Source organism: Trachurus trachurus (genome assembly GCF_905171665.1).
Source record: "Trachurus trachurus genome assembly, chromosome: 16".
In the NCBI taxonomy this organism is placed as follows: Eukaryota; Metazoa; Chordata; class Actinopteri; order Carangiformes; family Carangidae; genus Trachurus; species Trachurus trachurus.
Window position 1 is genome coordinate 6,606,403 of NC_139902.1, and position 21,448 is coordinate 6,627,850.

The window sequence follows — 21,448 nt, forward strand, 5'->3', positions numbered from 1 at the left end:
TGACTGCCTAAAAATCATGAGAGTCAATTCCAAATCTTGCGCCAATAGATGTTGAAATATTTCACCGGATAAGTGATTTTGTTTGACAAACCAGAAATGGGATTCATCCTCTGGAGGCAATGCATATCCGTGCAAAGACCACCACAAAATAATGTTAATTTCCCGGCATCCATTCGTGACTTATAGTGATAAAACAAGTAGAACTCCACACAAAAACATCATTTATCACGGCTTTAACAGTGTGTCATTTAAATCCCATTTAAAATACAGACCTTTACGGGCATCTGGCAGCAGGGCTTTCTCGCTGAGCTCCTCGGCTATCCTGAGGAGGCGAGCGCGGAGGTCGACTGCAGAGGAGGAGTCCTGGGGGAACAGGGGAGCGAGACGCAGCAGGCGGGAGGGCTCCCCCAAACTCTTGAAGTCTTCAGGATACTCTGTGAGCCATGTGCTGAACACTGTACACACCGCTCTGTGGGGGCAGGCAGAGAAAGACACACAGGAACGATCAGCAAAATACTAAAGAAATTATTCTGATTCACAATTTTCATTGATTTTGGAGCCACAGCAGCAAAGACCCTTTTAATCTTGTTTTAACTGTAGACCTGCACATAGATAGACCTGACCGGTAAGGACAATGCATGTGGGGGTGGTTCAGGTCATCAGTTCTTGATTTTGATGGGAGCCAATCAAGAGATGTGTTATATAAGGCCTGCACCTGTTTCTGGTTTAATTCCTGGTTCAAGTTGCACCAGTGGGAGCAAATAAACAAGCGGTTGTAGATTGGAATCGATTGAATATATTGATATTTTTTCCAAGAGGTCTAAAAAGTTGCCATGGAATCATAGTTGTCAAGGGGTTTAGAAAAGAAAAGCAGCTTAGAGACGGGTCTATAATTTAGAGGAAACAAAAGGATCGAGATTGTGTTCTTTTAACAGATGTTGAATGATGGCCTGCTTACATAAAGTAATAAAAAAAAACATACACATCCATCAGAAAGTAAGCCTGGGTTAGTAACACCACAAATGTCTTCAAAGAAAGACGGAGTGCAGCATTGGTGGGGCTATTAGATGTGTTGCCCCACCTTTCCAGACACGCTTCCTGTCAGTAAGACAACAGTGAGGGCTTAAACACACACTCTCTTCTTTACAGTAAAACAGGCTCGGTCACTTTCTGCTGTGCATCGCCTGAGGTAATAATCTGTACAGTACGGTAAGTTAATTAAAGTTGAGTGGCACTAGTAAACACTAATAAATTGTGTTTAGTTTAATTTATTAGTTTAATAAGGGATAATGTGCAATTACATTAATCATTTAAAGGAAAAAATGAAAAGATGGTTGCACCAGATTTAGCTCCCAGCTAATTTCCATCTGTAGTCCCTACACATAACATAAAAGTAGTAAAATCACACAAATGTATGTTTTCTGCTAAAGTTTAAAGCTTCATGAATCTTCAACATTGTATATTAATTGGTGAAATGACTGTAATTTGAAATGAGTGGTTTAGACAGAGAATTATCATCACACTAATGCCTTTCACCTTTGATGTTTTGGTTTTAGCAGTTTTTGCTAACAGCTGCTAACTTAAACTTGAGCAATAACAGCAATAAACAGCTACTTCCTGTGAAAACGACAGATTACAAGTTAGCAACTAACTAGTGAACATAGCAGGGACTTGGTGGAGACCAAAACTGGCAGCTGTATAGTAATATGTTAGCATGTGTCAATGTTTTGTTTATAGCTTGTTACTGTCCTCCTCGTCCACTTAAAATGTAAAAGCATAACCTCCTGTTTAACATTTCCACAGATTATGTAAAAAATAAAATAAAAAAAATCTTTTCTAAAGCTTATGTCCTCATTCACTCATTTTGTTTTCTGTTAACAATTAATTTTGCTTTGATAAAACAGTTAAAATAATAATCCTGATTAGTGTTAATAATGATATTCCCTCCAAAACGTAAGCTAAATACTTTCTAGAGGCACACAGCTGTACACCAACACACTAAAACTTCAACAGAGACAGCATTTTCAAATACTCACTTGTTGAAAGATTGTCTCGTCTGGCTCCTCTCGCTGTCCCCAGGTGGATTCTCCAATCTGTGAAAAAGTAAGTGAAGGAGATAAAAAAAGAAACAAAAAACAAAACACCAGTTCAAAGGATCACTCAGCTTAAAATATGTGCATCTGCTGTGGCAGAAATAATTCTTATGCTTTGTGCTGAATGTATTTAAGGCTTGTTTTTCCAAAGATGTTTTTATTTTTATTTTTAGCTGTCCTAATGTTTACTAAGCATACTGGCAGGAAGCAAGTGCACTAAGGTGACTCTGTTTTGTGTTGCATCTCTGGAAAACTTTCCAAACAGCTGTTTCATAAATGCCTCCATTATTCAACAAAGACTTTCTATATGAACCAGGATTATTTACTCATGTTGCCCAGAAAAACACAAAGCTGCAGATATTTTAAACCACCACACAGGTGCAACCTGCCACATGAAATGTCTCTGAATTAAGTGACGCCATTAATCTAGATACTGCTGTTTAAACTCATTTGGAGACAAAGTGCAATCCTTAACTAACACCTGCTTGTATCGTGGAAATGTAAATTAGTTTTGCCCTCTCTCATATGAATATTTTAGCACTAAATGGCAAACCTGGCTACATTCACAGTAGCACAATTTCATTTTAAAACGGCGTTTTTACACGGAAGCGCTGTGGGTCCACGAGCGTTTTAGCTCAGATACACACCTGAGACGTACCTTGGCAATCACTAGTTACACTGACCGTGCGCGAGCCGTCAAGTTGTGAAATTATGACAAATGAGGAAGAGAAAAGGCCGCTGCGGCGATAAAATGCAGAATTACCTGGACAACTGACACCGCTAGCAGAGACAACAAGGTCAGTGACACTTTTATTTCATCATCCATGTGCCATGTCACTTAACGTTACTAGCTTGTTGTTGTTGTTGTTGGGGCTAATCCATATCGGGGAGCGACTGTTAACAGCTGCGTCATCGTCACCCCGGGTAAAATGAAAACTAGGTCAGCAGTGTTTCCCTAAGTTTCTGTTCTCGGTGTTAGAAACTCCTCCGGTGCAACGGAACAGTTTGGACGAGAGGCCAAAACAAAACGTAATGTTGTCGACAAAGCCCAGTAACTCTGTGACACTGTTCAGAGTCTCGACGGTTGTGTGGGCCAAGCTAACATTAGGCTGATGGGAGTTCTCTGATCAATAGTCTCTATACAGATGTCCCATGACCAAACTCCAGATTATGGATACGTGTCTTTACGTAGAATTGAAGAAACTAAATGAAACTAAATGAAAGCTTATTACCTTGATTAAATCAATAGATTTAGTTTTGTGTACATTTTTGTAGGCTAATTCAAAAACACAATTTTTTTTTATTAACATGTTCTGGTGTTTACTTTGATGGTCCTAGATTAGTCCTTTACCTGCCTTTAGTAGGCCCTATTGTAGCCATTCAGTATAGCAGGCTGCCTATACAGTAGGCTAACTTTCATCAACTTGTCAAAGTTTTAGAGCCAGTTTAATCTGTTAACATCTATGGATGTTGGCGTAAAATTTGTTATTGACGTTCATGGTCCCCAGATAGGCTAATGTATCCTAATGACTTTGGTGATCCTCTCTCTTGAGTATGATATCCAAACTATAATGGAAACTGGGTGTTGTAATGAATTGAAAAGCTTTGATCCTCCTTAAACTCTTCATCGTCAGATTATTATTATTATACATTTTTTATCTGTGTTTATCGCTTAATAGCAACATACTAAACTTAGTGAGTGAACATCATACCTGCCAGACACCAGCATGGTGGTTGCGCTGTCAGTGTGAGTTTCTTAATAAGCATTTAGCTCAAAGCAGCATGGTGCTTTACACGGTATGGCCTCACAGAGCAGGTAGCATGGCTGCAGACTCTTTGTCTTGTTATATGAGATTTGCGCCTCCAATTTAGCAAAAGCAGGGCTGGTGTCTGTTCATTTATCGTCTCCTCTTCCATCCAAACTCCCACTAGACAGGATGAGTCTGAGCTTTAATTACCGCTTCAAACTGCACAAACCCGTCCAGACAGGAAACTGACAGCTGCTGTGGCTGCTGTGCATCGCTGCACCTGGACCTGCTATCATAGGCTACCACTTGTTTACTCTCGTTGCCTTTTTAAAACTCTCCCAAAAAACAAATTCCTTGACAAAAGACAAAAAACTACTTTCAATGCCAACATTGTGCTAAGAGAGGACTTGAAACTCTTTGCTACCTGTCAGTGAGGATGTCCAGCACTCTCTGTGTGGAGGTGAAGGAGCGGTAGGTGGACAGGAAGATGGTGATGAAAGAGGAGTCTCCCATGGAAAAGGAGTGGAGGAGGTGGAGCACCAGCTTCTCTTCTGTCCCTGCTTTCACACACTGGGAGCGAGAACCTGTTGACTGGAGGGAGGCAGGAAGGAAAAGAGAGAGGAAGCTCATGTTTTTTGCATAATGTGAGGCTTCATCAGTCAGTGAGCTCAGTGGCGTACTGTACATACATGTCTTACCAGCGGACCGGTGGGGCCTGCATGCTGCTGTTTGACCACCACTGTGTAGATCACTCCGTCCTCCTCTTCCTCCACCACAGTGGACTGTGGAGCAGAAAACCCAAGTTTAGACACTGCTAGTTTAAAAGCTGCAGTGCTGATGCTGATTCCAGCTGCTACGATATCTATCATTAGCATTTTGCTGACTTTACAGACTTACATTTGTGAGGCTAGTTCATTAAAAACATTGGTTAAGAAGTAACCAGTTCCATGTGTGTTAAAAAAGGCATAAAATCAAGCTGCTTTGAACTTATTTCTAGCCTGCTACAGTACATGGAACTCAGACGATCCAGTTTTAGCTGTGAGCAGACGCCCTGACACAGTTACCCTATTTTCTACTGGTTCTGATTCACTCTGCCTCAGTCTCGTGTGCATGCATAGTGCAATGTGCGACACACTCGGCCTTACCAGATCCAGAGGACAGTACCAGGTAGTCTTCATCGGAGAGGGCTCTGCCTGAGGAGGAGACGGAGAGAAAAACATTAGTAATGCACTTTTCTTATTGGAAAAAGGTGTGATATGAAATAAGTGAATCTGCAGTAAAACAACAAACTACATAATTTGTGTAGTCTAGTCTGGTCCCTTTTTATATGCAGGAAAACTAATTCCAACCCCAAATCAGACTCCACGTGCACTTTAATCAGGAGTCACACAGTAAGACAAAAAAAACAGTACAAAAACAGCAAGTCTTTAATTTACAACAAAGAAATGTGGCCACTTGTAAACACATATCTTCTAATTTGTGTATTAGACATAATTTTGTTAGAGCGTCTCAAAGGCAATCCTGCAACTCTCCGTGCAAATGTATCTAAGTGCTTTATGAGGGCAACTGGACCCACCTGAGGCCTGAGGCCAAGATTTATTATCTTGTTCCAACATATGATCTCCACAAGATAATAACTTGTGCATACAAGATGAAATAATATCATTTTTAGGGCTCTTGAGGCTGTGTGTACACGATGCAACAAGCAGTCTGAAGTTTAGTTACACATTCTAATAAAACAATGCAACCCACACATTATCAACGTTTACAAGCCATAACAACCTACACAGGATTTTCTAATTATCCTCCAAATTCCACATGTTTTTTTAATATATTAAATAATTACTGATCAAACAAGTAATCAGGTTTATATGACGGAGATAATAGGATTATTGCTCAACTTGGTTTAGCTCTTGATGAAGCAATCTACGAGAGGAAGTTTTGTTGGTTAATTATAAACGTTCTTAAAAACTTTAAAAAGCATGTCCAGTGTTCATGCAAAGCGTTATGAACACAGCTCTTGGACAGCAGACTCTGCAGCCAGAGGGATGTTAACAGACAGCACATGATGACTCACAGAGAAGAAGAGAATACAGTGACATACAGCAGCGCCCCAGAGACATTTGAATACTGTCAGCACACAGCCACAGAGATAAGAGCCTGCTGATTCTTTGCTGCTACAAAACTGCAAATATTAGAGGTTTTTAATGTGTCTGTAAAGGGCAGTGGTGGAGGGTAATGAACATTTACTCCAGTGCAGTAGTTAAGGTACATTACTTGAGTATTTCTGCTCTATAGAACTCAATATGATACAGCATTAAAGCAGATATCAGTGGAATGTTTTTGTTAATATAAGTCCTAAATAGTCCTATTTTCCGTCAGCAATCACTTACATGAAGTATTTCAGCCTAAACACGAGTCTCTCCGTCACTCTGCTCTGCTGTAACCCGAGGAGAAAATTTTCCTTGTGGGATACAAGTGTTATCCAATGAGGAGAGAGAACGGCATGAAGGGCTGTGTGTGCAGCCAAGGGATGCGCGTGAATGTGGTGACGTAGCACGAGGACCAATTGATGCCTGACAAGGGCGGGGGCTGCTAACTCATGGTGCGTTCAAAGAAACTCGTACTTTGTGTTTTTCCTTCCTGTGAAGTCATACCAGTTCGATCTGGTACGAGTTCACGGGTCGGAAGTTACGAGTGGCCGTTATAGGGAACTTTCACAGACAACAGGATGGTAAAAACACGAGCTACGGGTTACCTGGAACGCTACCAAGTCGTAGTTGTGACTTGAAGCTGTAACTTACGGTTTCAAAAGCCTGCCTTAAACGCAGCATTAGCCGAAACGGCCGCGAAGCTGATATCTGCTTTAAGATCTGAGTCTCTTTATACTGTTTTGATTCATGATAATGACTTATACACATTCATACCTGCAGAGTTCCAGTCAAAAATGAAAAATCAGCATCTGAAGTGACACTGGCACATTTCACTGACAAAACAAAAATCTCGAACACCATCAAAACAAAACATGAATAATTTAGGCGTAGATGCTCTCTAATGGCTGCTCTGACAATAAAGTAGCTGTCAACCAGTTTGACAGTGACTGTTGTTTCCATTCTTGTGCCATGAGTTATTGGCAGCGGGTGAGGCTGCTGCCCTTATTGTTTACATCCACTATAGATCACAGATTGTGCATTAAAGTACTACACTGATCAATATCGCTTCATGCTTTCCACGCTGACACTGACGATTTCGTAACTGTGACTTTTTCCATGATTAAAAATGCATGAGTAAAACGCAGAGTGGAGTCATCCTGGGTGTCTGGTAAAATCCCCAGACAACTTGAGATGGTTCACACACTCGCTGTGAGTCAACAGTTTGGATCTAAAAAAATAAAACATAACAACACCTTAGGAACACTCTATAAACAAATACGCCAAAACTTGATATCCTCTAGACCCAGCTTCACCCAAAAAAAACAACAAAAAACTAATGATCAGCTTTTCATTTTCATTCATTTTGCATCGACTGACTTGTCAGCTCTCCTACAGTACATGCAAATTGACAGAATGAGCCAAGAAACATATCCATTCTCAGAGCAGAAGTGAAGTGGACAGGGGCTGCACTTCATCTCTGTTCAACCTGTGGTATAATTAACTGTAATAGGCATGTGTTAGCCTCTGTTAGCCTCTTTCAAATTACCTTGACTGGACTCGAACGAAGGTCAACGCTCCAAGCAGGAGCTCCACAAAGAGAAGCGTTCACAAAGGAGCCCACTGCACTAAAAAATACAGTCTGTTTATCAGACCTGAGATTCTGCCCGCCTGTGTAATCTCTGCTGTTTCCAGGTAAATCTGCCACAGATTCTATCTCCCATGAAATAAGCTCATACACATACACACACACACATACACACACACACACACAGACAAAAACAAGTTACCTTTCCCACAGCAAGTCCAGGCAGGTAGCAGTCCCTAAGCTTCCTGGAAATTTTCAGGACGAAGGTAGAAATGGCTGTTTCATTTTTCCCATTTTCTCTCATCTGTTGTTTTCTTTCCTTCTTTCTCTTTTGACTTAACGGCCTCTTGTTTTTCTATCGGTTGACCTCTCCCTGTGCGTTTAGGTCTTTACTGTTTGAGTATTCACGACTTGTGGCTATGGATGACAAAGACACACCTGAAGCAGGAGCTAAGTCCTGCCCCCCCGCCAGCCATGCCACACCCATTATACACACACACACACACAGACACACAGATAGGGATAGGCTGTCGATAGGACAACACTCATTTCCAGTGAGTCACTTTTTACACAGTAACCCATATAAACACATGAAAACCCCACATACAGGCACACAAAAATAAAGGCTCTCATCAGTAGACACGTGTATGGGCACTTGCCTGCACATACACATGCACACGCACACATACACACACACACACTGAGAGACAAAGCCCTGAAGCTATTTCCAGAACAATACCCCCTTCTCTTTCAATCTCCTCTCAGCGCTCTCCTGCTCTCTTTTTGCTTTGTAGATGACCTTCCCATGCAGATAAACCAGTTTGCCAGGTATCCTGTGTAACGCAGCGCTGCTGAGCAACAGTTTAGCTGCGAAGGGAAGGCCGCCATCCGAGCACAGGCAGAATCTCCACAGCCCCTTGTACTGTATATTTTCATTCACTTCCCCGACCCGGTGCTCGAGCTGGGGGATTCCTGCGGTCATGTAACGAGAGGTAATAAATGTTCAGACAGCCACTAAACCAGGAAGCAAGCTGTGTTTATTTAAGGGGCTAATGACATCACAGAGTGAAGCCATGTTAACAAGATGGAGATTTTCCCAGCTGTGTATGTATGTGTGTGAAGGGCAGTTTGTCTATTAATATGCTAACACACAGCCCAGACTGCACGGACAGTGTTTAAAGCAGTAGCCTATTTAGTATTTTTCTTTTTTTGTCCATGTGTAAAGGCTGCAAAAGCTGTTACTAACCTCGTGCAAATTATTATGGCATTTCTTCATTTAGCAGACACAGAGCAACATTAGCTTGAGCATCAGGAGTTTCAGCTTGTGGATATAGTATTATGTCCATTCTCCTTTTCCTTATTTTTGGTCTCCACCAACTCCAGAAAAAAATGTTCACCAGCTAGATGCTAACGCTGCTAGCACATGTTATCAGAGCGCTACAACAGCTGCTAAATGTGGCTAAAAACCTGGTTGAGAGCGGAAACTACAGTTGTAGACCTAGAAGTTGTTAAAAATGTTGCTGAAGGGGGTCTGGATTTGATTTTTTTTTGAAAGAGCTCCTCACTGCACATCATGAGTTTCATATCAGAGATGATTAATGACAAATACTGATTTGTAGCTACACCTTCAATTAAATACAAAAATACAAATCAGGTCCTGCAGATAAATAGATACTGAACATGTGCATACAAAATAAAACAGACATAAACTGCTAAAACAAGCAACAAACAAAGTATTAAATGTTCCCCCGGTCCCACTGCTCTGGGACTGAGAGGATATTTGAGAGTAGTTTGCTAATATCTGTTACAGGAACATTAGTAATCCTATAAAGAGCCAGGCTACACACTCAGTTAATTATTTACTCTGACTTATAAAATGCTATTTCCAAGCCTACCATTGCCTATCATTAGGGCCTTGTAAAAGCTTTCTTTATTTTAGGTCCTTACCTTCAACTCTGTATTTAACGATGTAAAACACTGAAACTCTGTGATACAATTTATAGTCTTAACTTTGAAACTGTCAAAAATTGTCAAATGCATCTTTTTATATTCATGTATTTTATTTGATTATTTTGACAAGAAGATGAAAAAATGGTCCTATAAAAGCAATGTAACCGCAAAAATATTCTGTAAACCAAGTTCCAGAAAGGAGTTAAAATTAAATAATGCAAATCTTCCTGCAAGAAGAGAACATATGATAACATGGCAAATAAAACCTGATCCTGAATATTTCCCTGTTTCATTTTGCTAAAGCCAGCTCAGTGGACCTGTGGACCTTTATCACAGAGCGGGAACTGTAGCCCTTTGCTCCTTTTCCTTGTTCCTGACGAAGCTGGCAGATTGAGATGCTTCAGATAAAAGTATTAATCGGAGCGTCGATTTAAGTCTGACTTCTGAAACCAGGCTGAATCTGGGTCAGAGCGAAACCAGCCTTTACTGTGGAGAAACATTTTAAAGAGTGTGTAATTTGGAGTTCAGCTGCCTCAAAGGCGGCTGGATAAGGATAATAATTATACGCCACAGTGGTGGGTGGTATGAGTTGATCATTTAAAAAAAGGACTCTGCTCCTGATATTCATGAATCTCATACATTTTTCTTTATTTATTAAAACCAGTGTCATTTTTTTTTCTCCCATATGGCACTTGCTGTAGGACTTTGTTTATGTTTTTCTCTTAGCCCTTAGCTCTCCTTCTTCTCAAAGTTTCCCCACCCCCAGCTACATGCAGGAAGCACATAATAAGTGGAGACAAACACAGGAAGCAGGACATGCTGTTGTGTTGCAAAGTTATTTTTCTTCCCCTCTCCTTCAATCACAAGTGGAGGCTGAGTCAACCTCTCCTGAACAACTACATCAGCTATTGGAGGGCAACAAAAAAGCAGGCAGGAAGCCGACTCTCCATTTTGACCACCATTCCCCCACCTAACCACCATGGTCTAAAAAAAAAACCCCTTTTCCTTAAATAAGTCAGTGTAGTTGTGCACCCGCTGTGCCAAAAAAGCTCTGACTTTAAACAAATACACACCCAGAAGCCCTTATTTACAACCTTACACAAGCCTTTCCACCAGACGGGGTCATAAATACATCTTCTGAAGCTTTATTTAAAGATAACCATTGTTTTGGGGTTTTTTTTTTTGAGTGGTCCACAACCCCGACCCCTTCCTTCCTATCTTTCTCTGTGCTCCTCTGATCGCGCTTTCATCTATGTATCCCTTGGTGCCCGTTATCTACTCTCTTTAAAGTAAAACTCTGTGGCATTCAGGTCAAAGCTGTTCTATTTCCCTTAAAGGAAAAAAAAATCTTCCCTTGGATATGATCACTCTCTTAGATATCATCAGTCTGTGATGTGCTGCAACTTAGTTCAGACGGAATAGTTGACTTTGTGGTGTGCACACTATACTTAACCTCTAATTCTACTTTAACTGACATTAACCTGACACTATGGAGTCATAAGTATGTGGATAACCAACACTAATGCCTGTTTAAGCATCTCATTTGAAATATATGCACAATAATATGGTGCTTTGACATCCTCCCACTTTGGGATGGTTTCCTACCACATTTTGGAACATGGCTGCAGGGCTTTGCTCCTACAGCAGCATTAGTGAGGTCAGACATGTATGCATCAGCCCTGCTCCCCTAACACCTTTCTGGCATCGCAATTGGAGGATCTGCATCCAATAATTTCCGTTACTTTCCGTAATTGACAATCCAACAGTCACAGCTCCTAAGCAATATCAGCTCTCAGGCTTTGTTGTCATTCTTTCCACAGCCATTGTTCACTTTTTCTGTGAACAGTTCAGAGTAACACAATGAATGCTTTAGTGGAGAATCGGTTTGAAAATATGCACCATTATTACCATATAAACAATACTGCATCTCTCCCTTTCCTTGCCTCTGAGTGTGGTTGTTCAAACAGCTAAAGACATGTTTGGACCTCCAGTTTTCATTCCATCCCATCCCAAAGGTGTTGGGTGGGGTTGAGTCAGGGCTTTGTTCAGGCCAGGCCAGGTTATCCCAAACCCAACCATGAAAACCATTTCTAATGGAAAAAGGTGTCAGCTTTAACTGCTGCCAAAAAGCTACAAACATCATTTTCACTGCGTCAAAATGAAAGGTCTTGACCCAAACCATCCAAAAGAAAACCCAGATCAAAGGTAACTAAAGTATCCACCCACATAATTCTGATCATGTGGTGCATCTATAGCTGCCTTCAAACACAACTCGTGAGGTTATTTTCTTGTCATGGGATGAATGGGCTACGTGCCTTGCAGGCAAATGGTTTAATTCATGAGAAAAACCAACTGAGACACTGACAACAAAAACCACTGTGGCCTCATTCCCTTTCTGAAAATGGTGAATAAACTGTCACTGTTGCATTTGCCTATCATGTTTGGGGAAGACAGAAAGAAAAGTGTTGGCATAACAAAAAATATAAGTAATGTCAGTGGGCTCAAACATTTAAAGAAACATGACTAGTTCTCACTGACCTGTTGGAGAAAATTCACCACTTGTGTGCAGTGAGTACCACATTGAAAGCACTGTTTTGTAACAGTTGGGCCTTTTTTTTGGCCCTTATCTGGTCTGTTAGAGCTACCTTGAACACAAAAACTTGCATTTATACTTTCTCTATTGCTGAATGTCAATAGAAAATAGTGAGTGCTGAAGGAAAACCTTGCCCTTTGAAAAGATGCTCATACCACATTTTTTCTTCCCAACACTGATTGTGATAGCTGAATGTAATGGCTGATACCAAGCATTAATCCAATGCCAGTATCAGCTGTATACTACAGTACTTACCCCGTGTAGATTTTATATGACTGCTGTCATTGGCCCAGGTCAAACTATTTAAAAAAAAAAAACATACACCAAGCATACTCCTTTCTTCTTTTCTGCTGTACAGTTGCCAGTAGAGCCAAATAAAAGATGATTTGTTTTGAAAACTGATGATAAATGCGAGTGCAAAACGATAATGGTTATCAAAACATTACGTGCTATCAGATTGTTGCAATGACTCACATACTAATTCCTCATCCAGTAAGTATTTTAGGCAGTATCAGAGGAATTTAAGATACCGGTAGATCTGAGCAACTCTCTTTGATTCTCAAAGGCTGCCAACAAAACCTCATGAACAATCTTTTTTTAAGCTGCATTTGATATATTTTGATGTGACCTACATTTGGCCAGACATTGTCTTAAAAATGCAAGCTCCACCTCTGAAGAAGAGAACAGGCCCAGAAATGGAAAGCACATTATCAAATGCTTTGATCTAACAATATAGAAGTATTTTTGGGCTGAATTTCACCTCAATCACGAAAACCAAACCTGGAAACACACGTTGTTTCCTTCATCTTACAGCTTCATTGTTCACTGGAGGCTGTCACTTCATGCATCCTGACTCACACATCCAAGTCTCCCTCATTAAAGAACGAGCAAGAGGCCGTATTGGATTCCACTTGACAGACCGTCCTTAGAGACGGCCCGTGATACTGGATACTGTTTATGGGGAGAGCAGGTGTACGCCGCATCGACCAGTCGAACCACCGCATAGATTATTTACTGCGAGGTCCAGCGTCCGCCATGTGACACAAGCGCAGAGGAAGTCTGCTCATTCTGACTGAGTTAGTGCAACTTCTTTTTTTAGCCCAGAGACGTTTCTTGAGGCTCAGTGTGAAGTTACAAAAAAGAAAAAGCCATGTGCAAGTCATGTGTGACTGGGTCAAGAGAGTCGGTCAGTAGATCATCATGACTCAGTCAAGATGGTTTGTTACCTATGTGGCTGACATGGAGGAGTGGAGACACGTGCACATGCATACATACACTGCAGCTTCAGTGCTGTCTGTAAATAACACCTCAACACGTGTGAAGCCCACACAACAACTACCTGAAAAGGATCTGATAAGACTCACAGTCAAGTCACTAAACATTAACAGAGGTGAAAGATCGTGGGAAATACACCGGCACCGTGAACCTTCTAGCTTCCTCTATTTTAGTTCAACTTCAGTCTGTGTTGCAGATGTTGTCCTGAAGTTATGTTTCAGTGGCAGGAACAACATGCATTCAATTTGAGAAGCTCATCAGAGAAATGATGACACACTTTTAAGTAGGAGAGATCTGAAATAGTGTTAATAAGCCTATGCAAGACTGAGTGCACACACAGCCAGAGGCTTTGTGAGGCACACTTCAACATTAGCATACTGCATTACCCATGCTAACATGCTGAGACTAAGCAGGTACAATATTCACCATCATAACATGCTAACATGTGCTGATTGGAATTAAAGTGCCCAATCAAATTACAGTGGTGATGGAAATGTAATGAATTTTGCAGGTATTTTGTCAGTGGTGTCGCACGATTAACTTCAATGTAATCAAAATAGCAATATGACCTCATTCATAATCTCTATCACAGGAGTTTCAGTTTTGTTTGATAAAGATCAAATGTGTCACAACATTGTTATGTTGCTACAGCAACTCTCCGGCCAACAATTAATATTTGAGATGGATTCATACACAACCTTATAATAACCCTTCCAATAATAATAAAATCAGAGAAAAACAAGAATGTAATGTTGGCAGTAGAGGGAAAGTGAGAGGATCAACAAAGTCAAAATGATTTATTCTCCATCCACCAGAGGTGTTTGTACAGAACATGAGATATTCCACTTCTACCTTCATTTCTTTTACTAGATGCCTGCCACTACCATGGCTCAGCTGTTCCATTAGAACATGCATAAATCTGTTATCAGCCCTTATAGGTGTTTGTTGTGAAACTACCATAGTATATCACGCTTTTGAGTATTTATCCCAACATAACTTATAATCTTTTTCATCTGTGATTGCTGACATTATTCAGTTCACGGGAAATATCAACATCTGGCTCTCTGTGGTAGAAAAGCTGAAAAAATACACACACACATCATGCCATCTTCATCTCTCTTTCTGTCTGAATCACACTGTCTTCATTCCCTTGGGGTTTTCTGAAAACCAGCCAACCACATCTGCTGTTTATTGAAGAAACTGGCGGCTGAACGCAGCTCGTACAGATTTAGGGAGGACTGCTCTGAATGTTGTTAGCCCTGATGGCCAGGGGAGCCATGACAAATGAAAGGGCTCTCCTAATTCCCTCTCAGCTCCGCCAGACAACTTTATTGTGTCAGCATAAGGAAAACTACCAGAGTTAGGTGGTTGGAGACTTCACAGAGCAAAGCTGTGAGAAATACTACGACTATATCTCACTCTCCTCCACACCACACTCACAACTGGAAGCCCCACTGACAAAATGTGTTTCACCGCGGCCAAAGGGGAAAAAACACACTCACCTGTGAAGTTTCCGACTCATCGCCGCCGCTCTCTCTCTGTAATTGGTGGCTCGGGGGCCCGCCGTCAGGTGGTAAAGGCCGGTAGCCAATGAGAGGCACGTCTCTTGACTCCACCCCCGGCAGGTCATAACCACCTGTTCGCAGGTTTCGGGGGAGCATGGTGCCAGCTGCTGTGGACAGGAGGAACAGCGAGTGTTTGATGATGGCCTCTTAAGCAGCTGTTCGAGCAAAACACGTGCAACATTTAAAGCTTATTCTGCTGCTATTATTATTATATTCCCCCCTCTTTCTTATCAAAAGCTCCTTTTATTACAGTGTGTTTCATATAAAGCACTTTGAACTGCCTTGTGCTTGAAAGTGGCTGTAAAAATAAACTTGCATTGCTTAGGGGGACAGATTACTAAACTGAAAAGTGGTAAGGCTCTATTTTTCATGATCACATATCCCAAAATAGCATAGAAACTACTGTCATTAATACTTATTTTCATTATTAATTCATCTGCCAGGTATTTTCTTGATTCCTGGTTAGGTCTTTATAACACTAGAAAGTTAAAAAAAAAAAAAAAAAAAGCCCAAAGAAATCAGTCATCAAATGACTTGTTTTGTTTTTGACTTGTTTGTCCAACGACCCAAAAATATTCAATTCACTGTATTGTTGATATGCGAAAAAGCCTCAATATTCTCATTTGTGAAACTTCAACAAGAGAATGATTTGATTATTTTTTCACTTTAAAAGGATTTAAACAACTGAACAAATGTCAAAATAAGCAATCAACTTCCTGTCAATGTAACAATAAATTGGCTAAATGATGCAGCTCCACACTCACACAGTTGTTAGAGTGTTTGTTTGCACTCTGAACCTGCCAAAGATCAGTTTAGGATACAGTATCAGGCCCAGCTTTGGTTTGGCAAACACTGTAAAAACATAACTTTTAAAATGAAAGGAAAACGCTACAATAAGTTTGTGGCAACATGGCATACGTTTCATAGTTGATTTGTTTAACAAGTTCATTGTGCCCCACAGCAAGTGAGGATTTGCATTGCACCCCCTCCACACACACACACACACACACACACCCTCCTCCTTCCATTTCCCTTTCCTCTCTTTTGCCATTTGGCCTGCCATGAAGATAGACATCTAGTAAACACTGCTTCAGGAAGAGAGGTGCAGGACGGACGGACAGAGATAGAGGGGAGGCTGATCCAGTGTAAGCCTTGTGGACTTGTAAGGCCACACTGAACTTGAAACCAATTTGACTGGGGTGAGCAAAAATATGCAGAACGGTTGTCGGGCAGCTGCTGTTAAGTAATACAACTCCACGGGATCAATCAAACAGGCTGCCGGCACATTAATCCAGGTGAAAATGACCTTCGAGGAGGCTGCCGGAGCTCTGTCTGCTCTCACGGCTCTGGATGAGAGAGAGAGAGAGCCTCAAGTGTGATATGAAAAATGTGCTGGCACTCCCAACTTTCCATTGTGCTTTTGTCTTGGACTCCTGCAGCTCTGAAGCCAGGGTTAGTGCAACCCTCGCTTTCTCTTACATCCTCGTTCATCTTTGCACTTTTGCTTTAGGAGAGAGAGGGTGAGAGAGGAGAAGACACATGCAAGCAGGCCTGCAGCGAAAAAAACAAGTCATAAACAGTGCTGTTTATTCCCCACCACCACCACCACCAACGGCCATGCATGAGTCTGAATGCCTGCTATTCAGTGGCTCTGACCAAAGCAAACACAACACATATGACTGTGCTTCAAACATACAGCTGTAACTAGGCTACGGTTAAGTCACACCCCATAATGCTCCTTTTTCTGCTCCATAAATGCAGCCATAGGGTGGTGCTACAGTTATATCCAGTCCTAATGATAGCATCTGTCACGGTGCAGGCTGGAGGGGGTGAGAAGAGAACAGAGTCTGACAGTGCGAGCTGAGGGGCTGTAAAAGTTTGTGCGTGCTGACACTCCTATTAAAACACACAAGTGGTGACATTTGCTTCCTACTGAGTCATTCAGTGACACGGAGGCCCCTGGACATTTGCAAAATGAAAAAAAAAGAAGCGCATTAAAAAAAAAGATCACCTAAATAGAGGAAGAGGAATAAAAGGAAGCTATCAATTCCAACTTACCGACAGCCCAGTGTCATTCGCGGGGATGAGGAGCGTCCTGGCGCGGTCAGCCGGGTTCATGCAGCGCCGGGTGACCGCTGGTTGCGACGGGAACGGCGGCCGGCTCAGCTGTGGAGGAGAGTCGCACCCATCTGTACCATCGTCAGCGACAGCGACAACGACGACGAGGAGGGAGTCTCCGTCCTCCGTCCTCCGCCTGGCAAACCTCCCCCACCCTCTCTCTTTCTCTCTCTCTCTCTCCCCCCCCTATCAGTGTCCCCACGCCGCTCGTCTGTCCAGCCTTCAGCAGCTGATAGCGCACTTTGGTCTGACTGCAAACTCTCTCTCTCTCTCTCCCTCCCTCCTCCTCTTTCTCTCTCTCTCTCTCTATCTCCCTCCTCTCTTTCGCTCTCTCTCCCCCTGACGTCGCACTTCCTGTATGTTGTGCACTCAGCGCTTTGGCAACGGCACCGTTTCTCAGGCTGGTACCGGGTGAGGACAGTCTGCCGTGCGCCACACTGCGCCGCTGCTCCACCGGGGAGAGGACAGACTCCACCGGGGTGAGAGCAGCTCGGCCGCGTTTACGCTGGGACCGGCTCGCGCGCACGCACGCACGCACACACACACACGCACGCACGCGCCCTTCTTTTGCTAGTAGATGAAACTCCTCAACTCATCTAACCCAATACTGGCTGTAACTATAACCCTGATTCCAGATCAGCTCTGAAAACAAATTGAAATTTGTAAAATAGCTAAAATAAACACAACTTAGGCTACATCCAACTGTAAGATAAAACATGAATCCAACTTAAAGGGATAGTTCACCCAAAATTAAAATTTCACTCATTATCTACTCACCCTCATGTCAACTAAGAGCTGTGAGAATTTTCAGAGTCCTCCGTGCCTTCTCTGAGTTACAGGGGGGTCCGTGCAGCAGTATTTGTCCATATATTGGTTGTGAATGGTTGGACTCCTAAACAACTTTATGAAGTGATTGTTGTACCTTCCTGCACTTTTACCCGTTGTTGTTGTCTTGTTTGTTGCTGTTTTTTATGGTTTTTATGGTCTGTTGAGCTCTTGTTTGTGTGTTTGTTTGTTTGTGGGTCTGCTGCTTGCTGCAAAACAAATTGCCCCTAGGGATAATAAAGATTTCTTTGACTTTGACTTTGGATACCACTTTTCTTCGTCCAAAAAGACACACCAAAAAACATACTGCTTGTCTGTAATGTCCCTCTTGTATTGAAGCCCCGACATGAGAAATTGTTCCGAAAAAAATTAAATAAGTCTTAAGCTTGTTTGTAGCGGAAGCTCCCAGTGTCTCAGTTCACTGCTCTTCCTGTGACCGGCGGAACAATTTCTCATGTCGGGGCTTCAATACAAGAGGGACATTACAGACGAGCAGTATTGAGGTATTTTTGGACGAAGAAAAGTGGTATCCATTCACAACCATTATATGGACAAATACTGCTGCGCGGACCCCCCCCCCCCCCGTAACTCAGAGAGGGCACGGAGGACTCTGAAAATTCTCCCAGCCCTTAGTCGACATGAGGGTGAGTAGATAATGAGTGAAATTTGAATTTTGGGTGAACTATCCCTTTAAGATAGTTTGTCATCGGCCTAACTACATTTAATCTTAATTCAGTGGAAGGAGATCCTGAACTAAACTGATCTTAATCCTATTTGGTTTATTGATCCCAAAACTAATGTTGAGTTATGTAACATAGTAATGCACCTCAATTAGGAAGCACCAGTGGTCAACAGGTCCTACATTTCCCAGAATGCAACTTGACAGCGTCTGTCATCAGAGGCTCCTTCTATCTCTTACATCCACCTGCAAATTTTTTTTACAGAGATAACCTTTGTGACATCATCAGGGTGCTTTCCCAACACCGGAGAACTCATTGCAGAGCTACAGAAGATGTTACTCAACTGTTTTCACAAGCAGTACCTTTTACAACATGTAATGAAGAATTACATCAATATAATTAGTCCGTAAAAATGGCGTCACTTTGTGGTGACAAAGGAAAGGAAAAATACTCAAATAAACGAGCACAGAAGCTGATCCAGGACATCAGGAATCACTGGATAGTTTGATGAGGGTGGAAATGATTTGAATCATATGATCTGGACTTTACAATCACCACCTGAACACCTTTGGGAACCTTTGTATCCAAAACCATTATCAAAGCACCAAATTAGAGAATGACTGCAGCTCAAGTGGCCCAAGTGTATCAAAACCAACATCAAAGACCAGAATGACACAAGGTGCTCAGGTGGAACGACAAAAAACCGTGCAACCAGGATTACAACATATAGATAGACCTGACTCACTAGTGTGTGCGTGCATGTGTGTCACTACACTTAATTAGCTGATGCTCTTATCACTGACTGACATTACACATGGTGCTGTTGCAGGGATGGTGTGATGTGTGGACCACTCCCACCTGTCATCATGTCACTGGGACAATGATAAGAAAGTAATTGACAACAAAGTACTGACAGCAGAAAAAATGTAACACAAAATACAATACATGATACAAAGTACATAACATATAACACAAAAATCCCTCCATCATACAGTGTCTCTTAAACTAATGGCTAAAAGATAATGACAAACTTGTACAGATTAAATAACTGACCATAGAAATGATCTGTGGTATGAAATAAATGAATATATTCAAAATATAAATCCATTGTGTGATATGTAAAGCAGAATCTACAGAACTGAAAAGTATGCTCATTACAATGGACTGACTAGTGTAGCTACTCACTCTGGAAGACATGACTCCTCTGGGCATTACAGCACTTGACAGCCTCTTGTTAAATTTATAGTTAGCCTATATATCTTGTCTTAAGAGAAGTTGTTTTTCATATCAGCTGGTCATGTCTATAAGATGCTATTTGTGTTTGACACACCAATCACTAATTATGATCAGATGTGACACTGTCATGGTAATTAACATTTACATCAGAATCTGGACCAGAATACTTAATTGATCCCCAGGGGGTAATTAGGTTATGTTACAATTGCACCAAAAATAGGCACACAGGATAGGAAGAGGATACGGACACAATAAAAATAAGGATAGATGTTATTTGTACAGTATGTTTGAGTAAATAGAAAATAGAAAAGAAAGGAGAGGTCAAGTCCAGTGTGTTTAAGGCCAGTCTATTAGTCCAGTGGACTGGGTGGGAAGTGAAGAGCCATGTAGCTGCCAGCTTTGTGGAAAAAAATGCAAAGCAGTTAAAAGGTATACAATATGAAAGAGTCAATATTGGTCCATAGTAAATACAATAGGATAGTGACCCATCATATCATATCATATCATATCATATCATATCATATCATATCATATCATATCATATCATATCATATCATATCATCACGTCACGTCACGTCACGTTACGTCATATAATATCACGCCTCGGCGGCTCGTGTCAAACCTGAGTCTGGCTGTAATGACCCTGAACAGCCTCAGCCTTGTCAGGGTGATCGCAGTGCAGTTGTAGTCCCTGTATTTGGTCGCCGCCTAGCGGTCACAGTCGGAAATGGGCACTTTACCACTTTTTAATCTGCCAGGGGCCATTTTGAACCGCACGGCGGTGTTAGCACACGGCTGACTGCTGTGAGTAATGTGTAAGACATAAACAAGGAAAGACACAAACAGGGAAACATAAACAAACAAGAGGCTTGAATTGGATTGGATGCACGAGGCCGTAGCCAGAAAGAGCAAAACGTGTCATTCCTCCAAAGCAGTTTAAGTGTGAGTATAATCTAAATAGGTATGATTAATTTTTCAATTGTAACCTAATGCCTCTCTTATTAGAGTCCCTGCCTGCTGTTTGCCTTTGTTCAAAATACTTCATTGGTTTCCTATATTCTCCTTTATGTGCGAGTTTGGTTTAGCCTATGTGTTTGTTAAGTCAGTGTGTTTGTGAAGTCTGTGCTCTGCAAACATATTGGATTTATGAGTGAATTTGTGTGTGAACGACATATTTCTCCATCACACATTAGTCACCTACATCCTGTCCTGTGAGAAGAAGTGAATCTCTGGGTGCCACATCTGTCCTGCAGATGTGGAATGGGTTAGAAGAGAAAGGACACTGCGGAGGTTCCTCCAAATTTCCCAATGTTTGGATATTACTGTAAAAAAAAAAAAAAAAAAAAAAAAAATCTAATTACAAGCTTGTATTGATTTTTTAACGGCTAAAAAAGCGAGATATTTGCGCCACAATAGCCTACAGTGACCTCACTTTGCGTGCAAGTAGTGATAATATCCTATATTACCGCCTCATTTTCACTCGTCTAATAACCCCTGAAATGTTCCCAGTCTTACAGAAGCCAGAGGCTGAGGCCGCTAATCACTGCTGATAAATACAAGTTTAAATGTGAGCGCTGTTTGCTCAGCCCCTCTCACTTTTCTCCAACTTTCCTCCACGGGTTTCCGC

General features: G+C 41.6%; 1 protein-coding gene across 4 annotated transcripts in view; it reads right to left on the reverse strand.

Annotated features, from left to right (window-relative positions):
- Positions 1-17,215, reverse strand: part of rgl2 (ral guanine nucleotide dissociation stimulator-like 2) — a 43,956-nt gene extending 26,741 nt beyond the window's left edge. Inside the window, exons 1-7 of one of the 4 annotated variants that reach the window (XM_083990185.1) lie at positions 17,021-17,215; positions 14,900-15,069; positions 4,987-5,034; positions 4,540-4,623; positions 4,266-4,432; positions 2,037-2,093; positions 273-469 (exon numbers count right to left, since the gene is read on the reverse strand). In XM_083990185.1, the coding sequence (XP_083846311.1) occupies positions 273-469; positions 2,037-2,093; positions 4,266-4,432; positions 4,540-4,623; positions 4,987-5,034; positions 14,900-15,058 (712 nt within the window). In that variant the 5' untranslated portion in view covers positions 15,059-15,069; positions 17,021-17,215. Of the gene's footprint in view, positions 1-272; positions 470-2,036; positions 2,094-4,265; positions 4,433-4,530; positions 4,624-4,986; positions 5,035-7,781; positions 7,908-14,899; positions 15,070-17,020 lie in introns of those variants that run through there. The other 3 variants (XM_083990184.1, XM_083990187.1, XM_083990186.1) reach the window with 3 other exon arrangements.
- Between the last annotated feature and the right edge of the window lie 4,233 nt (positions 17,216-21,448).